The sequence below is a fragment of the Grampus griseus genome (genome assembly GCF_964374135.1).
Source record: "Grampus griseus genome assembly, chromosome: 16".
Taxonomy (NCBI): domain Eukaryota; kingdom Metazoa; phylum Chordata; class Mammalia; order Artiodactyla; family Delphinidae; genus Grampus; species Grampus griseus.
This window is the reverse complement of record NC_139010.1, coordinates 78,334,325-78,359,095: the sequence shown is the minus strand read 5'-3', so window position 1 is coordinate 78,359,095 and position 24,771 is coordinate 78,334,325. Positions and strand designations below refer to the sequence as shown.

General features: G+C 45.0%; 1 protein-coding gene across 1 annotated transcript in view; it reads left to right on the top strand.

Moving 5' to 3' along the window:
• Positions 1-24,771, top strand: part of CPXM2 (carboxypeptidase X, M14 family member 2) — a gene marked incomplete at its 5' end in the record, with an annotated part of 121,409 nt that overhangs the window by 17,157 nt on the left and 79,481 nt on the right. Inside the window, one exon of the mRNA XM_082674072.1 lies at positions 10,792-10,901. Within this exon, the coding sequence (XP_082530198.1) occupies positions 10,792-10,901 (110 nt within the window). The remainder of the gene's footprint in view (positions 1-10,791; positions 10,902-24,771) is intronic.

The window sequence follows — 24,771 nt, the reverse complement described above, 5'->3', positions numbered from 1 at the left end:
CCGTGTGGGCAGCCCAGGGCCATGGGCTTCAGAGCCTCAGTCTGAAACCAGAGCCACAGTGGACTTGCCGGCCTAGAAATATCTCCCAGACAAGGGGTCAGGGAACAGAGCTCTGATGTGTCAGTAGCACTGGTTTGGTGGCACTAAAAGGTTCCATTCATTTCTATCACCCAGTTGACCCCAGCTGTGGTTCTCGGTGACCAAGATCACACTAGTCCATCATTGGAGGAGGGATTCCAGTGCTGAAGCTCCTGTGAAGCCTCATGACCGAGGCCACAGCACACGTGCTGTTGTCGCTCTTGGAGTTTTGTTCTTGTGACACTGTCAGCCTTCATTCCATCTTCTCAAACCTTCTGTGTGAGACCGTCTTTATTCTACATTGCTGACTCTGGATGGATTTAGCAGAAAACCCAATTCACCTTGTCACATGCTAAAACTTAAAAAAAAAATTTAACCCACTTGAAGTGGAAGTTGTTTTAAAATTGATTTCTTTGCTGCTTTATTAGACATTCTGAACTATGAAAATAGTGAATGCGCCTTGTAGAATATTTGGAAGATACAGAAAAACGCAAAGAAGAAAATAAAAGGAATCCACAGTCTTATCTTCCAGAGATTATAACCATGGTCGACATTTTGGAGTGTGTCTCTCCAATCTTTCCTCTCCGCGCGCGCGCGTGTGTGTGTGTACAAGAACAACATCACAGGTCTGTGTATAGATCACACACACGCTTTTTGCAAAATTGAACTAGTCTTATTTTGTAACCTTCTATTCTCATTTAATATGCTGTTACTTTCTCATCATAAAATATTCTTTTACAACATTACATAACATTATTTTCCATTTTATGATGGTTTCCTAACTGTTACTGTGTTTTTTAATGTTCACGTTGTTTCCAGTTCTTCCCTGATGTGGGCAGTTCTGCTGTGCACCCTGGTGTCCGTGGCTTTGCTCACCTACTCCTTGGGCTTGTTTCCTTGAGGAGGAACTGCACAGATGTGATCCCTGTCTTCCAGAAAAGTTTATACCAACTTGTACTTTTATCAGCTTTTACCCACTTTCTATTAGTTTGTGTGTGTGTGTGTGTGTGTGTATTGATTTATAAGAGCTCTTTATATATGAAGGACAGGGCCCCTCTATTGATACATTGCAATACAGTGCATTGAAGAACTCTGAAAGCAAACTGATTGGAGATCAAAACCCAGTCCTTGGCTCACTAGATGTATGACCTTGGGCATGATGTTTAACCTCTTTTTTCCTCAATTTTCTCAAATATAAAAGGGGGCTAATACTTGGACATGCCCATAGGATTGGGATAAGTATTCAATAAGATTACTTGAACGAAGCACAAGTGGCTGACACATGGTAAATTCTCAATAAGGGTTACTATTACCTTATTAGGTCCCATTGAATGAGCTTCCTATCAGTCATTCACTGGGGCACTGGCCATCTTTCTTCTGATAGAGGCTGAGTTGGAAGATGTGTCTTGGCATGAGAACCAGATGGGTGCGAATGAACCCCAAGAGGTGCAGGCATCCCCACTCCCAGCTGTGTGTGGCTCTAGACCAGGGCATTGCTCCCCCGAGAGGAGTAGAGCCCATGCGGAAAAGTGGAACCATGCTCCCAGAGGGCATCCTGCTTCCAAGAGGAGGAGGGGAGGGCAGAGCTGAACTATACACACCATTTATCGGTGCCTGTGTACCAGTCAGACAGGTTACCCCAAGGGCAGAGTGAGTCAGGTGGCAGAGAGAGGTATGGAACTCCCCTCAGGAACATCCCTCCTCATGGAAGCCAGGAGCGAAGAAGTGTTCCCTTTAGCATATGCCTACAAGTTTAAAATTGTTTCATCTTCCTGGAGAATTGTGGGTTTTTTTTTTTTCCTACTGTGTATTGACTTTCTTTATGACTAATACTACTTTTTGACTTAAAAATCTATTTTATGTGACATTAAAGAAGCTATATAGTGGGCTTCCCTGGTGGCGCAGTGGTTGAGAGTCCGCCTGCCGATGCAGGAGACACGGGTTCGTGCCCCGGTCCGGGAAGATCCCACATACCGCGGAGCGGCTGGGCCCGTGAGCCATGGCTGCTGAGCCCGCGCGTCCGGAGCCTGTGCTCCGCAACGGGAGAGGCCACAACAGTGAGAGGCCCGCGTACCACAGAAAAAAAAAAAAAAAGTCATAAAGACATTTTATACTACTTTCTAATTCCTTTTTTCTCTTTCTCATTTAGGTTTTTATATATTAGAAAGGATTTTGTTTGTTTGTGATAGGAGATTGAAGTTCAGTTTAATTTTTTTTCTTGTAAGAACCCAAATGGAATAATAATTGTCTCCCCACTATTTTGCAGTGCTGCCCTTAGGTGTTGGCTGTCGTGTCCATATATGCTTGGCTTTGTTTTCAGGCTCCCAGTTCTCTTCTTTATCGTTACTTCATTTTTCTACCCATACATAAAATATCTCACTCTCTTAATTATTATAGCTCTATGATAAATCTTGATATCTGATAGAGCAGAACTTTGTTCTTCTTCAAAAGTTTTGGTTATTATTGACCCACTGAAAGTGTGTGTGCGCACACACACATTTACACCATGTAGTCAAGTTCTTTAAAAACTCTCCTGGAATTTTGATTAGAGTTACATTAATTCCGTAACATCAATTAGGGGAGAATTTACATATTTATATTGAGTTTTCTAATCCACAAACATGTATATCTCCGTATTTCTTACATCTTTCAAAATATATCTCAATACATGGGCCTTGCACATTTTTAAATAGATTTATTCTTAGATAATTGACATCCTGTGATGCTTGTAATTTCAGTTTTCTAATTCTCTTTTGCTAGTGTACAGGAGTACAGTTGATGTTTGAATGTTGATTTTATACCCAGCAACTTTGCTAAACTCTTATTAATTATAAATTTATTCATATATTAACTTGGATTTGGCTACAGAATCAATGTACACTAAATAATGACAGTTTTCTTTTTCCTTTCCATATTTCAAGGCTTTTATTTATTTTTCCCTACTGCATTGGCAAAGAGCTTAGTTCAAAAATAATAGATCTTTCCTTGTAGGTTTTAATTCTGTCTTTGGATTTTTAGTTTTCTTGATGTTTGGCTTATCTTAAATATTTTCTTTTTTTTTCAGCATATCCTTTTCATGGCAAGTAGAGGCCATGTCTCTTGCACTATACTTAGGGTGAACAACATTTTCCTGGTTATTTTATCAAATCACATTATTTCTTTTGGAGTCTTTTGGATGGTGTACCTCTTTTAATGTTTTGTTCTTTACTCATCTTTGAATGAGTCAGATTTTCTCCCCTGGGGACAGTCTAAGCCCTGCCTCAGATCTACAGATGTTGACCAGTTCAGCATGCAAAACCCCCAGTACAGTTTGCACTTCCTAGCAGCCTTTTATCTTTTACACATCATCGCTCTTAGGTGCGAACTCCTTCCCTCACTGCTGGTTCTTAGACACTGTGATCTGATGGGATTCATGGGGAACTATAATCACCTTCATATGCGGTTATCAGTGTTCTTTTTGTCCCCACACTGTCAGACTGCCACACCTCCCCCTACCTCCTGTCCAGTTGTGTTTTAAGAACTTCTGATCCAAACAGTTGTAGAAACTTGGCTGGGGGGAGAGGTGACCACCCAGCCACCTCAGAAAGCCCCATCTGGGCTTTAGAGATAAATGTGCAATTTTCTAGTTGCTGCAGACCCTGGGTTTCAAAATGGAGGCATGCAAGAGGGGTGAAGGGTTTTTCTGTCCTTCCTCTGGTCATCTCCATTTTTTTTCCCAACTGTCCCCATTGGACTCACATGTGGTGAATGTTCTTCCACCTCTGGCATTAGGTTAAAGCACTGCTGGGAGTCTTTACTTATCTGCCTCTTCATAGTTTTTTAGGATGAGTTTGGGAGAGGCTGCAAAATTTTAAGCTAGAGTTCCCCAAAGTCTATGATGCCTCCGTACAACTGGCGACTTTATGAATTATGGTAAATAACCCTGAACACATTATGAGAAGGTTGTCCCTTTTAAGATCCCTTAAAAAAGCTTTTTCTTTTTTTATAAATTTATTTATTTATTTGTTTGTTTTTATTTTTGGCTGTGTTGGGTTGTCATTGCTGTGTGCCAGCTTTCTCTAGTTGTTGTGAGCGGGGGTTACTCTTCGTTACGGTGCACGGGCTTCTCACTGCGGTGGCTTCGCTTGTTGTGGAGCACAGGCTCTAGGCACGCAGGCTTCAGTAATTGTGGCACACGGGCTCAGTAGTTGTGGCTTGTGGGCTCTAGAGTGCAGGCTCAGTAGTTGTGGTGCACGGGCTTTAGAGCGCAGGCTCAGTAGTCGTGGCGCATGGGCTTAGTTGCCCCATGGCATGTGGGATCTTCCCAGACCAGGGCTCAAACCCGTGTCCCTTGCATTGGCAGGCAAATTCTTAACCACTGAGCCACCAGGGAAGCCCCAAAAGCTTTTTCTTTTGAAGTAGTTACAGACCCACGGGAAATTGCAAACAAATGGGTCTTGTGCTCCCTTCAGCCTGCTTCCTCCAGTGCATTTTGGGTAACTGGTACAATAACAAAATCAGGCCATTGGCATTGGTACAGTCCACAGAGCATGTTTGGACCCCACCAGTTATGCATGTGCGCGTATGTGTGGGCATGTGTGGGTGTACGTGGTCCTATGCACGTGTAGCTTCATGGAAATAAACACCACAGATACAGGACAGTTCCATCACCATAAGGCTTCCTGGTGCTCCCCCTTTATAGCCACACCCTCCCTTCCCCAGGCACTAACTTCTGGCAACCGCTCATCTGTGTCCTGTTTCTATAATTTTGTTTTTTAAGAATGTTAGGTAAGTGGAATCATACAGTATACACTTTTTTGAGATTGGCTTTATTACCTCAGCATAATTCTCTTTCACTCTTTCTGAGTTGGATAAACAGACTTAGTCTGGTATTAATATGATGTAATAGTCAGGAAAAGCTAAGCCTGTTAAAAATTATTAGTATTGAAGTGTGCCATGCATACAGAAATGTCTAGAAATCATAAGGATATAACTTATTGGGTTGCCACCTACACCACTCCCATATAGTGTGAATACGCCATTATAACTGTCGTCTTGATCAGAAACAGAACATGACCAGAACCTCTGAGGTCTTCCTCCAGGTCCTGCTCACAGACAACCACTGTCAGAGATGACTTTTGCCTGTTTTGAGCCTACGTTCATGGAATCATACGTCGTACTCTCTTTGTGGCTGATTTCTTTCACTCAATATTATGTGTGTGCGATTCATCCATGTTGCGTAGAGCTACGGCTCACTTATTTTCATTAGTTTATAGTTTTCTATTGCATGACTATCCCGCAATTTATTCATTCTCCTATTAGTGGACATTTGACTTGTTTTCAGTCTCTGGCTATTACATATAGTTCTGCTAGGCTCATTCTTGCCTGAATCTTTTGGCATATGTATGAAGGTGTTTCTGTTGCGTGTATACCTAGAAGTAGAATTGCTGGGTCCTAGGGCCTGAGGATCTGTAGTAAATACTCCTAGAGAGTTTTCCAAATTGGTTGTACCAGTTAACACTTGTGCCAGCAGTGTTGTTTCACTTCCTCACCAACATTTGATATTGTGTCTTTCTCGTTGTATTCGTATTCATGGGTATGGACTGGTATCTCGCTGTGGTCTTAATTCGCATTTTCCTGAAAGCTAATGACTAATGTTTACTCACCATTAAGATATCTTCTTTTGTGAATGCCTCTTCAGCTCTTTTGCTCATTGCTCTTCTTATGGATTTATAGGATGGTTTTTGTTTGTTTTTTATGCTTTTCTTAAAAATATTGTGGATGTGAGTCCTTTGTTATTAATATGCATAGTAAATACCTTCTCACGCTCTGGCTTACCTTTTCATTCTAGCACTTGTGTCTCTAGAGTAACAGATCTTCTTAAATTTAATATAGACCGTTCATCAATATTTTCCTTTAGTACTTTTGTTTCACGTTTAAACTTTTTTTTAACCTACCCCAAGATCATGAATATATTTTTCTATGTTCTAGTAATAAGATTTCTTTTGACACTAACATATTTCCATTGAAATTATTTGACTTAATTAAAAATTAAGTAAGAGTAATCAATTAAGCAATAGTGCCTGGAAAAATTCATGGAGATGATAAGCAAGGGATTGAGGTTTGAGAAGTGCTCTTTTGAACCAATTATTCCTTTTTTGGCTTTATAAGCGATATGTAAAGAACAGACTTAATTTTCCATGACGATGCAGACATAGTGATTATTAGTTATATTGGATTGTATTACAAATTCATTCATTCATTCACGCGGGAAACACCGATTTGGGCTTTGGGACTTCAATGATGAGAACTCATGGTTGCTGCCCTGGGACCTTCACAGTGTGGTCTGTACTTTTCTTAGGTTGGGGTGGGTAGGATGAGAGGGGTGGGTGTTGAGGGACGAAGTCTCTGGAGGCTTTGCATGTGAGGCCACCACTGATCTGAGGTCGGAGCTTCTAGATTATACGAGGGTCTGGCAGGCTCCAGGCATGAGTGGCTTCCACCAGCGTGGGCTGATACCCAGCTCTCTGAGAGTTTCCTCTGCTTGACCCCCTGGGGCCTGGGAAAGAGAATCCCGAGTTTGTGCAGCGTTACGGGTAAGGGACACCAGCCAACCAAGGTCTCAGAAGATTCACTTGGGAGCCTTAGACTCGGGCCCGGGCCACTCTGCCGTCCCGTGGATCAGAGTCTCTGGGGAGGGGGTCTAGGTATCTTTTTTGTTTTTTTTCTCTCCAGAAGATTCTGATGTTGGGTCAGGGTGAGAACTGCTGCCTGAAGGAGTCCAGAAGTGAGGGAGGAGCTTTCCAGGGGTGATTAGATAAGGCTGGGATTAGCTCCTTTGCAAGACCCCAAGGGAGGCGTGCCCTCTGGGAAGCCAGCGACTTCTGAGACGGGCAAAGAGCCACTGCAAACGCTCTCTGGTGCACCAGGAAGGGCCCTCACACTCTCACTGATCCAAGGGAATGTCAAGTTCAGAAAGGCGAAGGAAAGAATGTTCTAAGACTTATCTGGTTTATAGGCGACCATGAAAACAAAAGTTCAGCATGGCTGTGAGCTTGCTCCTGGCAGTGCTCTCGAGGTCTATGGAGAATCCTTTGCTCTGTTTCCAGCAGACTTCACAGCAGGCCAGAAGACCTTGGACTCTGAGCTCCCCTCTGCCAACTGGTGACCCCCGTCCCAGCCTCACTTCCTGTCTTCCCTGTGACCCCAAATGCAACCATGCAACTTGCATTTGTACCACACTGTGGAGTTTTCCAGTCCAAGGGAGGTGGCGTAAAGACCGTGCCTGGGATTTTATGTCACACTTGATTTTCAAATTCTAACTCAGATACTTCGGAGCTGCTTAACTCTGTGTAAGCCTCTTTGAGTCCTTGTTTACGTGTAAAATGGGGATGGTAATGCCCATCTCTCACGGTTCTTGTGAAGATTAAATGACAAAGTGTCTTCAGAGGCTCTGACTCATGGTAGTTGCTTTCATTGCTCCCCAAACCTTTTAAAATGATTCTCTTGACTCTCATAACAGCCTCGCCTGCAGACAGATTTAGGGCACTGAGGGTGTTCTAGTCTGACTGTGCTCCGTAACTTATAGGTCACAAAATGAAATGCCATGAGCACCCCTGATTTGTTACAGAGCTGGTATATGCGCATATGGTAATTGATGGTGGTGAGAGTAATAAATATATTGCCATAGTGCTAATGTCCATTTTGTAAAGTGGCTGCAATGCAGAGAATTTTAGCCAGGGACAGATTTAGTTAAACGTGTGTGTGCCTGCGTGCACTTGTCGAAGGGGAGGTGTGGAATGCGGCAGAGGGTCCCCTTTTCGCCCACGTCCTGGGAACAGAGCTCAGGCCTGGGAGGCAGTGCCCCGCTCAGCACAGGGTGTTCCCAGGAGCCGCGCTGCCTGGAAGAGGAAAGTCGAGTCATCTGTGACGACTGTCACTCTTTCCTCCAGATTATGACACATCTCCCATCTCTAATTAATATTTTCCTGAAGTGTTCTTTTCACACATTTTTTTTCATGTTCTCCTCACCCACGTGCTTCCCAGGATTAGAGTCTTCTCCTCTTAGAAAAAACAAAAATGTGATTTGATGATAAAGGGTTTTGTTTGTTTTTGGAGGAGGAACAGGGAGCTGCCTCGAGGGCTGTTCAGGGGCTGCTGCTGGGACAGCTTGGCCCAGGAGCTGAGTCCTGGCTGAGTTACTGCCAGAGCTACTACCTCCGTGCAGCCTGGCTGGGGACTCAGAACACAGGGGAGGGGTGAAGAGCTGGGAATGAGCTTCCCATTGACTTCAAGCACTCTTTCAACCTAGTAATTATCTCCTCAGTTGACATTATAATCTTGATTATAATACCAACATATCACGCTCCAGTAATGATGCCATCACTCTGCCTGGCCTTTTGACTTTCTGATTGTGGAGATTTAAATTAAGCTTTGAAACACTTGTGTCTCCTCCATTTATTTGATCCTCGAGGCAGCACCCCCGGCTTCCTGAGTAATATTTTCTAAAGATGGAGAAAAGTCCTGCCTGTTGGGAGATGGTATCATGACGGACTGCTCTCTGGACAGGGGCCGGATGTATCTTTGAGAATGTAAGACCAAAGGAATTCCAGCTTCTTGCTTCCACTTAGCATTGCTTTTGGAGTTCTTTGGCAGGTAGAGCGCACTGGGCTCTTTTGGGGGGAGCCACTGCACAGAGCCCTCAGCTCTTATGTCCCATGTGGGGGGTGTGTGTGTGTGTGTGTGTGTGTGTGTGTGTGTGTGTGTCTGGCAGGCACATTAGTCCAGCAGTATTTTCAGCAAGAATCTGAGGTTATGATGGGAGTGATGAGGTTATGATTTTCTAAGCATTGACTGAAGATGCCCTTTTGACTGTTGACAGATCGTGGGTTCTAGATTCTCATTCCTTCCCCTCAGCCCTTGGATGCAGGAGTTGCCAGTGAGAAGCCTTGTGTTAGTGTGATTGTCTCTTGTCTCCTGGAAGCCATGGACAAGGCAGGAATCGTGGCTGGGAGGAGGCCGCTCGTCTGCTTCCTGTCCCCTCTGCCCTTCTGGAGTTCCCGTTTTGAAGATACGGAGGTTTCCTTGAGACGGCTGATTCATTCTGTGGGTTTTGTTAGGCTTACAGCCTTTGGGGCTCTGGTAGCAGCCGTCCCCCACTGTGTCAAAGTCCAGGCCGCAGCTGAGTGAAGTTCTGCAGGTGTCCCCTCGAGGACCAAGAGGTGGTCTCGAGAGCTGGCCAGGTTTTGTGATCACCCTGTGTCATTTTCTTTCCCACGTGGTATTGTTCTACATTGCGGGTGAGTCCAAGGAGGAGAGGCAGCTTTTATTCTGGACGTTGAGTAGACCTGCCAGAAATCTTGAGAATGATCACGAGGCCACCTGAAGGCTTCCGAATCCTGGGGCAGCATCAGGCCGGTGCCAGTGGAACTGTCACTTCCTCTCTTGTGCTCTTTACCACGCTGGGCAGCAGTACCTCTGCTTCCCTGTGCTAGTACAGGCAGCCTCCCGGCAGATGTGGGCAGGGGAGAGTGTGGCATCGTTTGAAAGCCCGGAGCTGAGAGTCTGGAGACAGGGATCTGAGGCGTGGCTCTGCTGCTGGCAGGGACGCCTCGGGTGGTTCGCCTTGAGTCTCGGGGCCTCGGTTTCCTCTTCTGAGAACTCAAGGGGAGGACTTGATGGCGTCTCAGGTCCCGGCAGGTCTGAATTCTTCTGGCTGTAGCACCTGGACAGACTTTCTACCTGGTGCCTGCAGAGCATGCCCTGCGGGCACTGTTCCGCCGCCTCCTGCAGCCTCCCAGGACCAGAAGGGCTTTTTCCCTGCAGGGGTTTGTTGTGGCTGGACAGACACGCTCACGTCCCCAGGGATCCCCAGGGGCACTTCCGTCTCAGCAGCGACCCACAGGGCTTTTAAAATTTACCTCTGTTACACTAGGGATTTTTCACAGAAGTAGATTTTGTTCACTTCTCCTCCCGAGTGTTTGTTTTCTTTCTCCAGTGCCAGATTTGAAGAAGGTAGCATCACTTGGAGCTTTCCAGCCCCACGGTAGGGTGGGTGGTGAGAATAGCAGCCCAGGAGTCAGGAGGCCTGGGATCCGGCCCCAGGGCTGCCGTTAAAGCTCTTATCCGTAGGGACGATGGGCTGGATTGGGATGATGGCCAAGGGCCTGCCCAAGTGCTAGCATCTTATTCCAGGGGCAGCTTGGACAAAACTGCGTGGAGTAACCATTCTCAAAATTACCACTTTTGCCAGGAATGGAAGACAATAGGTTTGTTTGTTTGTTTGTGTTTTTCTGTTGCTCTGCTCATCAGTATTCACAATACAAAGGCGAGAGTTGCTGAAGCAGAATCAACAAGTTCTGATTAATTTGCAGAGCTCAGCCATGGAATCGTTCTGAAATTTCTAACCAGTAACTCTCCCTGGCTGAGTCACACTGCGGAAGGATCCTTAATTGGAAACAGCCTCAGACAGTAGCATGGACAGCATCAGACAGAAGGAATATCAGGGCAAAAACACCCAGAAAGGAAATGCCGACAAGAAGGAAAACTGGCATAATGTCAACAGTTGAATCGACAGCGTTGGTCCGGAAACGCTGCGCATACCAGTGAGTGGGGCTGCAGCGCTGAGCGGGAGCTCAGGGGAAAGACGGAGAAGCACGTGGCCAGATTTAGAAAACCAGAAGTTCGTTTCTGTCAACATCTGTCCTTGTTTTTAATAAGCGTTGTCCTTTCCAGGTTGCCCGCCTCTTGGTCTGGAAACCTTAAAAATCACAGACTTCCAGCTCCACGCGTCCACTTCGAAGCGCTACGGCCTGGGGGCGCATCGGGGGAGACTCAACATCCAGGTACAGGCGCCGGCACCGTGGGAAGGATTCTGACAGCAGGGCTAGTTGCTCTGGCCACAGACACAGCGATGGTTCACTGAGCTCGGGGCAGGCTCCGTGTCTGGCATTTAACACGAATTAGCTCTAATTCTCACGATGCGGAGGGCCTTGCTGCAGAATCCGCATTTTAGAGAATGAGCCCTGAGCCTCAGGATACGTGTCTCCAGAGACTAGTTAGTAAAAAGGATGCTGCTGCTTCCTGGGCCCAGATCAGGTCACCTCCATGTGATTGATCTGTGAGAAAAGGGCGGGAGAGAAGGCTGGACCGCTGCGACCATGGGCCGGCAGTGACCTTTGTCCTCTCTTGCCTCCCTGCTGATGCTTCTCACCTCTGCCACACTTACTTCTTCCAGGCTGTTCTGTGGCTCCTTCCGTTGTGTTCCGCCAGGTCAAACCCTTAGTGGTGTTCATCGTGTCTGGCCTCCCTCCCGGAGGCTCAAAGGCCTCCGTAACCTTGGCCCTCGGTGCTGTCAAGGTCCTGCTCCTGGAAGGTGGGCTCCTCCAGGCTCCCTCCTTGCACCGTGCGCTTCCTGGCTGCAGGCCTTTTCCCAAGCAGGTCCCCGGCCTGCAACGTCCCCTCCCTCCACTTTGCCCAAGCAGTGTAAACCCTGGTTCAGCCGTGACATCGCGTCCTTGTGCTGCTCTCACAACTTGTCGTAAGTGTAGCCACTTATGCAGCACAGGTTCATCCTCTTACAGTTCTGGAGGATAGACGGCTCGTTGGGCTCCAGTCGAGGTGTCGGTAGGGCTGTGTTCTTTCTGGAGGTTCTCAGGGAGAATTGTTTCTTACCCTGTTCCAGCTTCTAGAGGTGCCCACATTCCTTGTTTTTCTAAGCCAGAGGTGGCAGGTTGAGACCTTCTCAGGCTGCCACCTCTCTGGTTCTCTCTTCTGCCTCCCTCTTCCGCTTTTAAGGACTCTTATGAGTACATTGAGCCCACCTGGATAGTCTGGGACCATCTCCCCATCCTAAGCAACCTTAACTGCATCTGCAACCTTCATTCCCCTTTGTCATGTAACTTCGAGTGCTCGCGGGTTCTAGGATTAGCACGTGACGTCTTTGTTGGGGAGGGGGTTGTTTTTCTGCCAACGCATCTCGGGTGCCTTTTCCCTCCTGCTCTGGTTCCAGCTGATCTACCCCATCTCAGGTTGGCGTTTGATCCCATGCCATCCTATGTGGTTCTCCAAGAGTGTGGTTCCCTAATATTTTAGTTTCTTTCCCCACCTGATCCATAACTGTGTGGTTTCCAAGCCCTTTGGCACATGTGCCGTCTTGGCAAGCCTCCGGGGAGGAAGGTAGTCCTTTCATGCACACGATGTGGGGTCGTCAAGGCTGCACTCAAGGCTCACAGCTTCTAAGCGGCAGAGCTGACAACTCATTCCCCCGGCTGTCACTGTAAACGTGCTACGGGCAGCTGCCGTGCTGAGAACTGGACGAGAGTGGATGAGACCCCTTCCCAGGGAGCCCCTGGGCTCAGCAGGGGGACATCTGAGCAGAGCTCCGACTCCAAGCATCTCTTCCCTCCTCTCCACCGCATCAAATAGACTTTCAAACCACTCAACCGTAACCACTTTTCAGTTCAGAAGAATTCAGGTAGAACGTTTCAGAACGAACTTTCATGAAATCTAACGTTGGTTTAAAAATATTTGTTCTTCTTCCTTTTTAATAACAGCTGTTAAGAAACATTTGGATGTGTACAGCTGGACACTTTACCAGAGGATGCACTCTCAAAGTGCAGACAGGAGTACCTGCTAGTAATCCGAGTGCCTCCAGCATCTGTCATGGGCTGCAGTCCTCCAAGTAAATGAAGTCAGACCTGGGCAGGGCTACATCCAAATGTCTACAGGCCTGCTTCCTGCATTACTTAGTGGATCTGTCATCTGATGCCTTGGATTCTCTCTCTAGAAATGAAGTTATCCTTTATGAAGGAGGAGGTGTTCACATTTACCCACACTTCCGGTCAGAAATGGAGGGGCCCAGTTAGTCCTAAATATGTGGGGTGGGGGCAGAGGATGGGGGTCACGTGCTTCCAGTTGGAAAACCCATGGGCAGAGTGGACACGCCGCACGCAGTCCAGTCAGTCAGGCTGAGTTCAGACCTTGACCTTGACACATCTAGATGTGGGGACTTTTGGAACAATTATCTCACATCTCTGAGCCTCAGTTTCCTCATCAGAAACGTGGGAGTCCCAAGTCACAGGATTCCTTGAGCAGTGAAATGAGATGATTTATAATTTTAACACATTTACTGGGATTTCTCACTCCTCTGCTTAAAGTGTTCGGTAGCTTTAAGGACAGACGCCCTTTGGTGGGTCCCACTTTCCAGAACTGGTGCCAGGTGAAGCGTGATTCCACTGCCACAGGTGCCCCAAAATGCATCTTCCCACACATGCAGTTTGAATGCAGTTTAAACATAACTACATCTTGTCTCACATCTGAGTATTTGGTAGGCTTGTCAAGCTAATGGAATTTTATGTGTGAGAAACAGCAAGGTATTGGAATTAGAAACCGTATTTAAATGCATTTAGTGCAGGATGTGAGCGAGGTCAGTCCAGCCCTTTGCTGGTCAGGCTCTGCAGGCGTGATTGTGATCCACCCAGAACTCAGGCTCGGCCGCTCCCTGGTCCTCCTGCTGACGAGCCGAGAGGCTTTAGGCAAGATGCTCACCTTCGCTCACTTCTCGGAATGTGAGGATCAGAAGGAGGAAGAAGGAGAGTCATCCTCAGCAATTCTCAAATGCCACGTTCGCGCCCATTAAAATCTGTTCACTCACCTGACCGTTGCAAAGTGCCCTTTATGTACCGGAACTGTACGGCCCTTACAGAGCCAAGAAGAAAAGCTCCTGTTTGTTCCCTTTCCTCCAGATGCCTCAGTCTCCAGCAGAAGGAGAGCTGGAAGCAGCTCTGATAGTCACTGGTGCTGTGCTGAGTGCTTTACCTGCATTATTTCATTTATTCCTTGGCGTGAGACAAGGACTATTATTATTATTACTTCTGTCTCATAGAAAACAGCTGCATGGATCGGTAGAGTAACTTTGTTGAGATTTCCCAGGAGGGGCAGGATGTGACTCCAAGCTGCTTTAAACCTGGAGCTGCTGCTCCAAACGACGCCATAAAACTGTCGCGACCAACAGCTAAAGTGTTCTAGGCATCTCCGGATGATTATTAAACCATGTGCAAGTCTCTTTTCTGACGTTTATCTCACATTGATTTACTCATGGGTCACCCTCCCCAGGTCGTGTGAATCTTGTTTTTCTGAGATTCCCACACTGTCAGCACTGTGTCTGCACATATGTATGTGCCTCATAGGTGCTCCTGGGGAGCTGCTGCAGTGCGAAGGGCACCGTGGCTGCCTTGAAGTCTCCCCGAAGTGGATGGGGTTGGTGCAGGCAGGTTGGACGTCTTGGTGTTTCGTTATTGCAAATTTGCTCATGTGTGATTGGCAAGTATGGGATGATGTCATTGTGGCACAGAAGTAGGGTTGGTTCATGTACCATTTTTGCCAGTACATCAGTGTTTTGCGGGACCAGGCGGCAGCCCTGACCCCAGGGACCATCAACACAGCTGCGGGCAGAAGCCTCGGAAGAACTCGGTCCTGTCCATGGTGCTCGTCACTCTGCGGTGCTCTGGCTAGGGTGGCCCTGTGCCCTGTCCTAGGACGCTTACCACTCAGGTCCTTTGCCCATTTGCTCACAACCCAGCAGCTTCCATTCTTCCTTACACCCCTTTCCACCATACTGCTTTAACTGTGGTTTTTTAAGGTCAAATTCTATCATCATAGCTGTATTTAAAAAATTGTTTTAAATCAGGGCTTCCCTGGTGGCGCAGTGGTTGAGAGTCCGCCTCACCCCTTCCACCACATGAGGACAAAGGAGAAGACAGTCGTCTATGAACCAGGAAGCAGGCCCTCCCTCACCAGACTCCGAATCGGCTGGCACCTTGATCTTGGACTTTCCAGCCACCAGAACTGTGAGGAATAAATCTGTGTTGCTCCTAAGCCCCCCAGTCTAAGGCATTCCTTTACAGCATCTCCCAACGGACTAACACCGAGACAGGTGTTTCTGCTATAACGTGGCAAATGCAGTTCAGTAAATGCTCATCGTCTGCAAAATCTTGCACTTATAAAATCCAAGTTCACAGGAAAAATAAGGTTCAAAATCTATGCAGCTCTGTAATCAGAACAACAACAACAACAACAATCAATTCCAAAAAACATCACTACTGGTAAGGAGACACGTTAAATTGACTGAAAACAATTTTTTTTTTTTTTTTTTTTGCGGTACACGGGTCTCTCACTGCTGTGGCCTCTTCCGTTGCGGAGCACAGGCTCCGGACGCGCAGGCTCAGCGGCCATGGCTCACGGGCCCAGCTGCTCTGCGGCATGTGGGATCTTCCCGGACCGGGGCATGAACCCGTGTCCCCTGCATCGGCAGGCGGACTCTCAACCGCTGCGCCACCAGGGAAACCCTCTGATCAGAGTTTTAAAGAAAGAGCTGTTGTTTTGAGGTTGCAAGAAGAAACATGGGGCATTAACACCTGCAGACGTCTTTGCAGTGCCTGGTCACCATTATTTGACTCTCTGTGGCCCACGACCTGTCTCACGTGTGTGAGCCCTCTTTGACGAGGAAATGTGTGGTTATAATAGCATCTGTCTGAACCATTTCTCAGCACCACTGGAACGAAACACAGCTCCTCTTGTAAGTCATTCCATTCAATAAATTCCACAGAGCAGCTGGGTGCTGATATTAGAACCCACTGCCAATGACCTGATCATCTTTTTACCTGACATGAGGTGTAAGCCATGAAGATGGCCAATGCCCGTGGCTTCAGATATACCCACAGGGAGTCGGTTATAGAGCATTGAACCAAGTTTTATCCTGATGTCGAAGTTCACGAGCATGGGCACATCCCACACATCTGTCCCCTTGTCCTCTTTGGCCCTGAGACACCTGGTGCCCCACGTTTATCTGGGCGGGGAGCGTATGGGGACCACCCAGGGCAGCATGGTTTTCTCAGGCGTCACCCCGCTCTCCCCCGCTCCTGCCTGTTGCTGGAATCATCTGCACCCGAGGTCTTCTGACCCCAAAGCCTGTCTGTTCCTTCACACCATCCCATTTCTCTGCCTGTCAGCCTCCCATTTCTTTCTGGCTGTACAAACCCTTGCTGTGACTCGACAAGCCCTCACTGGGGGCTGTTTATGTGCCGGGCGCTGCAGAGGCAGAAATCATCACAGTGGGGAGAGTTTCCAAATCAAGGAATGTTGTGCTCGTTTCCGATAAAGGGATTTCATTCCGCATCTGGCTTCAAGAAACAGTCTGGGACACAGTGTTTGGATGCCAAGATGTTGGAATTTGAGGTATTAGGATTTTTATGGGAATAGCAGGACTGAGTATTTTAAATCATGACTTTTGGAAAGTTCAAAGTGAGAATTTGCCATAATGAGGTTGACGTCCTGGTCTCATTCTCGGAAGCATCGTGAAACGCGAGTGTGATAACTAGGAACAGAGCAGGGCAACGAGGACGGGGGAGCCCCGAGCAACAGAGACGCCTGACCTTTGGATCCCAGGCCATTCTGGAAGCACCGACTCCCTGGTGCAGGAGTGGACTCCGTTCTGCTTGCCGTGTGGATTTTTCTTTACTATTTTACTAAATTTCATTAAGTTAATATTTCATTTCATCTTCAGCATACTCAGAGGGAAACTCTGGTTAGAGAAAAGGAATTGAAGTCAGAGGCTGACTGACCTGCCCTAACCCGACAGCCAGTAAGTGCAGAGCTGAGGCTCAGACTGAACTTTTCCGGCCGTAGGGTTTTCCGTGCTCCTTTTGGTGCGTCTCAGGTGCCCACGAGAAGGTTCAGTGTGTTCACTAGCTTGTGGTTTCCCCCAGCACCCCACCTTCTGACTCATCTCCTTGACCACTGGCTTCTGCATCACCTAGTACCTTCCAGGCCCACATCCTGGCGAGACCCAGAGAAGTCTGATGGGTGTCAGCAGTCACCCCCATGGGACCTCATGTCCATTCAGTTGGCACAACCCAACTGTGCCTTCTCAAATGGTGCCTCGTGGGGATGGGCCCTCTGGGCTGTCTGCCCAGCCACACGCAGGCCAGCCAGACCGTCTCCTGGACGTGTACAGTTAAGAGTCAGGGGTGCAGGTCATTCTGAGCTGGGGCTCCAGTGGACACAGCACACACTGCACAAGCAGGGAAGACTCGTGTGGAGAGAGTATGAAAGACAGGAAGGGAGGAGGGAAAGAAAGATCAGAACAGATTCTTTCTTGTATTCATTCATTTCGTTAAAAACCCCGCCTCCTGGGGACCTTATTGGTGCTAGGCAGACACTAAAAATCACAAGTCCTGGGGAGACGATGATGAGCAAAACCAGAACCAGTCCCTGATCTTTTAGCCAATGTTTCTGGAGGACCTCCTGTGTCCTGGGCCCTGTGCTGGATGCTTGGGATGCCTCAGTGACCAAAACAGACAGAGATCCTTGCCATCTGAGAGCTTACGGTCGAGAGGGAGGGAGGCACATGAAAGCAAGAAAAGTAATAAAAATTTTTATAGAATGTTAGAAGGTGATAAGTGTGACGGAGAGAAGAAAAACAAACCTGTAGCCGACAGTGGGGTCAAGAGGGCCGGCTGTGGGGAAGGGGCAGGTTATAGTTAAAGGTGATCAAGCTCTGGGCTTTTGGGAGGTAATATCTGTGCTTAAGGATCAGCAGGGGCTCAAGTAGCTGTGGGAGGAGCATCTGGGCAGTGGGAGTGGCCTGAGTGTCCTGCACCGACAGCAGGCCAGGCATTACCAGTTACCAAGGAGCAGCAGAAGGCTGGTGTGGCAGGGGGTGATCTCAGCATCCCGGACAAGAGGTGGTGCTGTCTCCGGCCAAGACGGGAGTGTGGAGGTGGTGAGAAGTGGTTGGGTGTTGGATATTTTGAAAGTAGGCTTTTCTGATGAAGTGGATGAAGTTTGGAAGAGGATGTGAGAAAAAGAGGAGTCAAGGATGCCTTCTCTGATGTTTTTTTGACCTTGGATAATGTAATGGGGAAATGAAATTATTTAAAAAAAATTCTCACAGGTGAATGCCCAATTACAACCTGTAATGCATACGCAGAAGGAGAGGACAAGGTGCATTAGTTTCCTGGGGCCTCCATAGCAAAGTGTCACAAACTGGGCAGCTTAAAGCAATAGGAATTTATTCTCTCACAATTCAGAGGCTGGAAGTGTGAAATCAAAGTGCTTGTAGGCCTGCGCTCCCTCTGAGGCTGCGAGGAAAGGATCCTTCCTTGCCTCTTCCAGCTTCTGGTCCCCATGCGGCCCAGGATGTTCCTAGGCTTGTAGTGGCATCACTCTAGTCTCTGCCTCTGTGGTCGTGGGCGGTCTCCCTGTGTGCTCCTACATCATCTTTCCTCTCTGTATGTCTGTCTCTGTATCCAGATTTCCCCTTCTTATAAGGACACCAGTCATTGGGTTTAGGGCCCTTATCATTGCCTAACTAATTTCATCTGCAACAACCCTATTCCCAAATAAATTCACATTCTGAGGTTCCAGGGATTAGGGCTTGAACATATCTTTTTGGAGGACATAATCCAACCCATAACACCATGGCTCGCTATGCCCAAGAAACCTGCCTCAGTCTAGAAATCTGGAAGACTTTCCTGAGGATGGGCTACAAGATGTGAAGCAGGATTAGAAGTTAAGAGTTTATCAGATGAAGAGTTGGCAGAGGGGATAGGAGAGAATTCCAGGTTGAATGGAACACTGTGTGCAAAGGCCCTGTGGTGGAGAGAATATGATATATTTGAGGAACTAAAGCAAAGCCAGTATGCTGGAGCCCTGCTATGGTTGTGGAGCAATATCATGGCCAATAAACATAGTAAAAAGTGCTCTTTATCATTAGTCATCAAGTAAATACAGATTAAAATCACAACGAGATGTGATAGGCACTAGGATGGCTTTTTAAAAAAGGACAATATCAGAGCAGAAGCAAGAAGAACTACAATCCTGCAGCCTGTGGAACAAAAACCACATTCACAGAAAGATAGACAAGGTGAAAAGGCAGAGGGCTATGTACCAGATGAAGGAACAAGATAAAACCCCAGAAAAACAACTAAATGAAGTGGAGATAGGCAACCTTCCAGAAAAAGAATTCAGAATAATGATAGTGAAGATGATCCTGGACCTCAGAGAAAGAATAGAGGCAAAGATCGTGAAGATGCAAGAAATGTTTAACAAAGACCTATAAGAATTAAAGAACAAACAGAGATGAACAATACAATAACTGAGATGAAAACTACACTAGAAGGAATCAATAGCAGAATAACTGAGGCAGAAGAATGGATAAGTGACCTGGAAGACAGAATGGTGGAATTCACTGCTGTGGAACAGAATAAAGAAAAAAGAATGAAGAGAAATGAAGACAGCCTAAGGGACCTCTGGGACAACATAAAACGCAACAACATTCGCATTATAGCGGTTCCAGAAGAAGAGAGAGAGAAAGGACCAGAGAAAATATTTGAAGAGATTATAGTTGAAAACTTCCCTAACATGGGAAAGGAAATAGCCACCCAAGTCCAGGAAGCGCAGCTAGTCCCATACAGGATAAACCCAAGGAGAAACACACTGAGACACATAGTAATCAAATTGGCAAAAATTAAAGCCAAAGAAAAATTATTGAAAGCACCAAGGGAAAAATGACAAATAACATACAAGGGAACTCCCATAAGGTTAACAGCTGATTTCTCAGCAGAAACTCTACAAGCCAGAAGGGAGTGGCATGATATACTTAAAGTGGTGAAAGGGAAGAATGTACAACCAAGATTACTCTACCCAGCAAGGATCTCATTCAGATTCGATGGAGAAGTCAAAAGCTTTACAGACAAGCAAAAGCTAAGAGAATTCAGCACCACCAAACCAGCTCTGCAACAAATGCTAAAGGAACTTCTCTAAATGGGAAACACAAGAGAAGAAAAGGACCTGCAAAAACAAACCCAAAACAATTAAGAAAATGGTCATAGGAACATAGATACCGATAATTACCTTAAACGTGAATGGATTAAATGCTCCAACCAAAAGACACAGGCTTGCTGAATGGATACAAAAGCAAGACCCATATATATGCTGTCTACAAGAGTCCCACTTCAGACCTAGGGACACATACAGACTGAAAGTGAGGGGATGGAAAAAGATATTCCATGCAAATGGAAATCAAAAGAAAGCTGGAGTAGCAATACTCCAGATAAAATAGACTTTAATTCAGATAAATTAGACTTTAAAATAGACTTTAAAATAAAGAATGTTACAAGAGACAAACTGTCACTGCAGATGACACTATATGATATGTATGATACTATACATAGGGAATCCTAAAAATGCCACCAGAAAACTACTAGAACCAATCAATGAATTTGGTAAAGTTGCAGGATACAAAATTAATGCACAGAAATCTCTTGCATTCCTAGACACTAATGATGAAAAATCTGAAAGAGAAATTAAGGAAACATTCCCATTTACCATTGCAACAAAAAGAATAAAATACCTAGGGATAAACCTACCTAAGGAGACAAAAGACCTGTATGCAGAAAACTATAAGACACTGATGAAAGAAATTAAAGATGATACAAACAGATGGAGAGATATACCATGTTCTTGGATTGGAAGAATCAATACTGTGAAAATGACTATACTACCCAAAGCAATCTACAGATTCAATGCAATCCCTATCAAATTACCAATGGCACTTTTTATGGAACTAGAACAAAATATCTTAAAATTTGTATGGAGACACAAAAGACCCCGAATAGCCAAAGCACTCTTGAGGGAAAAAACGGAGTGGGAGGAATCAGACTCCCTGACTTCAGACTATACTACAAAGCTACAGTAATCAAGACAATATGGTACTGGCACAAAAACAGAAACATAGGTCAATGGAACAAGATAGAAAGCCCAGAGATAAACCCACACACCTATGGTCAACTAATCTATGACAAAGGAGGCAAGCATATACAGTGGAGAAAAGACAGTCTCTTCAATAAGTGGTGCTGGGAAAACTGGACAGCTACATGTAAAGGAATAAAATTAGAACACTCCCTAACACCATACACAAAAATAAACTCAAAATGGATTCGAGACCTAAATGTAAGACCGGACACTATAAAACTCTCAGAGGAAAACATAGGAAGAACACTCTTTGACATAAATCACAGCAAGATCTTTTTTGATCCACCTCCTAGAGTTATGGAAATAATAACAAAGATAAACAAATGGGACCTAATGAAACTTTAAAGATTTTGCAAGGCAAAGGAAACCATAAACAAGACGAAAAGACAACCCTCAGAATGGGAGAACATATTTGCAAACAAATCAACGGACAAAGGATTAATCTCCAAAATATATAAACAGCTCATGCAGCTCAATATTAAAGAAACAAACAACCCAATTCAAAAATGGGCAGAAGACCTAAATAGACATTTCTCCAAAGAAGACATACAGATGGCCAGGAAGTACATGAAAAGCTGCTCAACATCACTAATTATTAGAGAAATGCAAATCAAAACTACAATGAGGTATCACCTCACACCAGTTAGAATGAGCATCATCAGAAAATCTACAAACAATAAATGCTGGAGAGGGTGTGGAGAAAAGGGAATCCTCTTGCACTGTTGGTGGGAATGTAAATTGATACAGCCACTATGGAGAACAGTATGGACGTTCCTTAAAAAACTAAAAATAGAATTACCATATGATCCAGTAATCCCACTACTGGGCATATACCCAGAGAAAACCATAATTCAAAAAGATGCATGCACCCCATTTTTCATGGCAGCACTATTTACAATAGGCAGGTCATGGAAGCAACCTAAATGCACATTGACAGATGAATGGATAAAGAAGAAGTGGTACATGTATACAATGGAATATTATTCAGCCATAAAAAGGAACGAAATTGGGTCATTTGTTGAGATGTGGATGGGTCTAGAGACTGTCATACAGGGTGAAGTAAGTCAGAAGGAGAAAAACAAATATCATATATTAACGCATGTATGTGGAACCTAGAAAAATGGTACAGGTGAACCGGTTTGCAGGGCAGAAGTTGAGACACAGATGTAGAGAAAAAAACGTATGGACACCAAGGGGGGAAAGCTGCGGCGGGGTAGGGATGGTGGTGTGATGAATTGGGTGATTGGGATTGACATGTATACACTGATGTGTATAAAATTGATGACTAATAAGAACCTGCTATATAAAAAAATAAAATAAAATTCAAAAAAAAGAAAAAGGACAATATCAGGTGTGGGCAAAGACGTGGAGCAATAGAAATTTTTATACAGTGCTGGGATTGTGAAATAGCACAGCCACTTTGGGAATCTCTTTGGTAGTATCTGCTGAAGCTCAACATTCTCATACCTGTTAATCTAACAAATTCACTCTTATGCCTGAAAGAAATGCATTCATATGTGTACAAATGACATGTACAGGTAGGTTCATAGCATTATTATTCATGATACCCCCAAATGGTAATAATCCACATGTCCATCACCACTACAATGGATAAGTCATTTGTATATGCACACAGTGGAATACTATACAACAGTGAAAAGGAGTAAGTTACTGTTACCTGCAATAATATGGATGAATCTCACAGATTTCACATTGAGTGGAAGAAGCCAGGCACAAAAGAGTAGCTACATAAAGTTTCATTTATATAAAATGAGAAAACAGGAAAACCAATCCAGGAAACCCAGGGCATCAGCAGTGAAAGCACAAGGTCCTAACCACTGGACTGCCAGGGAATTCCCTAATAGATTTTACTTTTAAATGTTTTTAATTTCATACTCTAGATGTTTATTGGTTTCCTTAGCCAGTGCAAGAAAATTTTTTAAAATTGGTTTGGGGTTTACAAAATGGCTTCAAAACAATGATTGTTTCTTTTTAACCAACTTTACTGGTGACCAAGGCCTGAACTAGCAGGGAGCTCTGCTAATTTGCAGAAGGATCAGCTGATTTGCACCCAGGCAGTTTTATGGGTTTATCACAGAGGTTTACTGAAGGTAGGTATTCAGACCGCGTTATGGCCTTTTATGGGAGATTAGTTACTTACCTATAATAATCAGATGTCACATCTAACATTTTTAGGTAACCACTGCCTCCCAAGGAGCTAACTCGTCGGTAACTATGACGTTTCAGCCTCTGCTTCTAATATTTTTTTCTCAAAAGTATTTAAAAATAACTATTACTTTTTTCTGTTTCTGTCCAAATAGCACTGGGCTATGTTTGCAAAGTGGCAGGCAGCTGTTTTAATTATCCTGGAATCACTAACTAGTTACATTCACTTGGATATAACTTTTTAATTTGCTTCCAGATGTTTCTGTATAGAGGCAGCCCATGATCATGCAATATGTACAACGGAGATCAGTGATTTCACAGCAGCAGAGTGACTTTGAGATTCGCAGTCTTCTGTATGTGCCATAAAGCAAAGCATTTTGCGTAACGCCTGGAACATAGTAGGTGCTGTGTAGACACCCGGATAATTAAAGAATAATTTTATTTTATTTATTTATTTTTAAACATCTTTATTGGAGTATAATTGCTTTACAATAGTGTGTTAGTTTCTGCTTTATAACAAAGTGAATCAGTTATATATACACATATGTTCCCATATCTCTTCCCTCTTGCGTCTCCCTCCCTCCCACCCTCCCTATCCCACCCCTCTAGGTGGTCACAAACCACCGAGCTGATCTCCCTGTGCTATGCGGCTGCTTCCCACTAGCTATCTATTTTACATTTGGTAGTGTATACATGTCAATGCTACTCTATTACTTTGTCCCAGCTTATCCTTCCCCCTCCCCATGTCCTCAAGTCCATTCTCTACCTCTCGGTCTTTATTCCTGTCCTGCCCCTAGGTTCATCAGGACCATTTTTTTTTTAGATTCCATATATATGTGTTAGCATATGGTATTTGTTTTTCTCTTTCTGATTTACTTCACTCTGTATGACAGACTCTAGGTCCATCAACCTCACAACAAATAACTCAATTTCGTTTCTTTTTATGGCTGAGTAATATTACATTGTATATATGTGCCACATCTCCTTTATCCATTCATCTGTCGATGGACACATAGGTTGCTTCCATGTCCTGGCTATTGTAAATAGAGTGGCAATGAACATTGTGATACATAACTCTTTTTGAATTATGGTTTTCAAAGGGTATATGCCCAGTAGTGGGATTGCTGGGTCGTATGGTAGTTCAGTTCTATTTTTAGTTTTTTAAGGAACCTCCATCCTGTTCTCCATAGTGGCTGTATCAATTTACATTCCCACCCACAGTGCAAGAGGGTTCCCTTTTCTCCACACCCTCTCCAACATTTATTGTTTGTAGATTTTTTGATGATGGCCATTCTGACTGGTGTGAGGTGATACCTCATTGTAGTTTTGATTTGCATTTCTCTAATGATTAGTGATGCTGAGCATCCTTTCATGTGTTTGTTGTAATCTGTATATTTTCTTTGGAGAAATGTCTGTTTAGGTCTTCTGCCCATTTTTGGATTGGGTTGTTTGTTTTTCTGATATTGAGCTGCATGAGCTGCTTGTATATTTTGGAGATTAATCCTTTGTCAGTTGCTTTGCTTGCAAATGTTTTCTCCCATTCTGAGGGTTGTCTTTTCATCTTGTTTGTGGTTTCATTTGCTGTGCAAAAGCTTTTAAGTTTCATTAGGTCCCATTTGTTTATTTTTGTTTTTATTTCCATTTCTCTAGGAGGTGGGTCAAAAAGGATCTTGCTGTGATTTATGTCATAGAGTGTTCTGCCTATGTTTTCCTCTAAGAGTTTTATGATGTCTG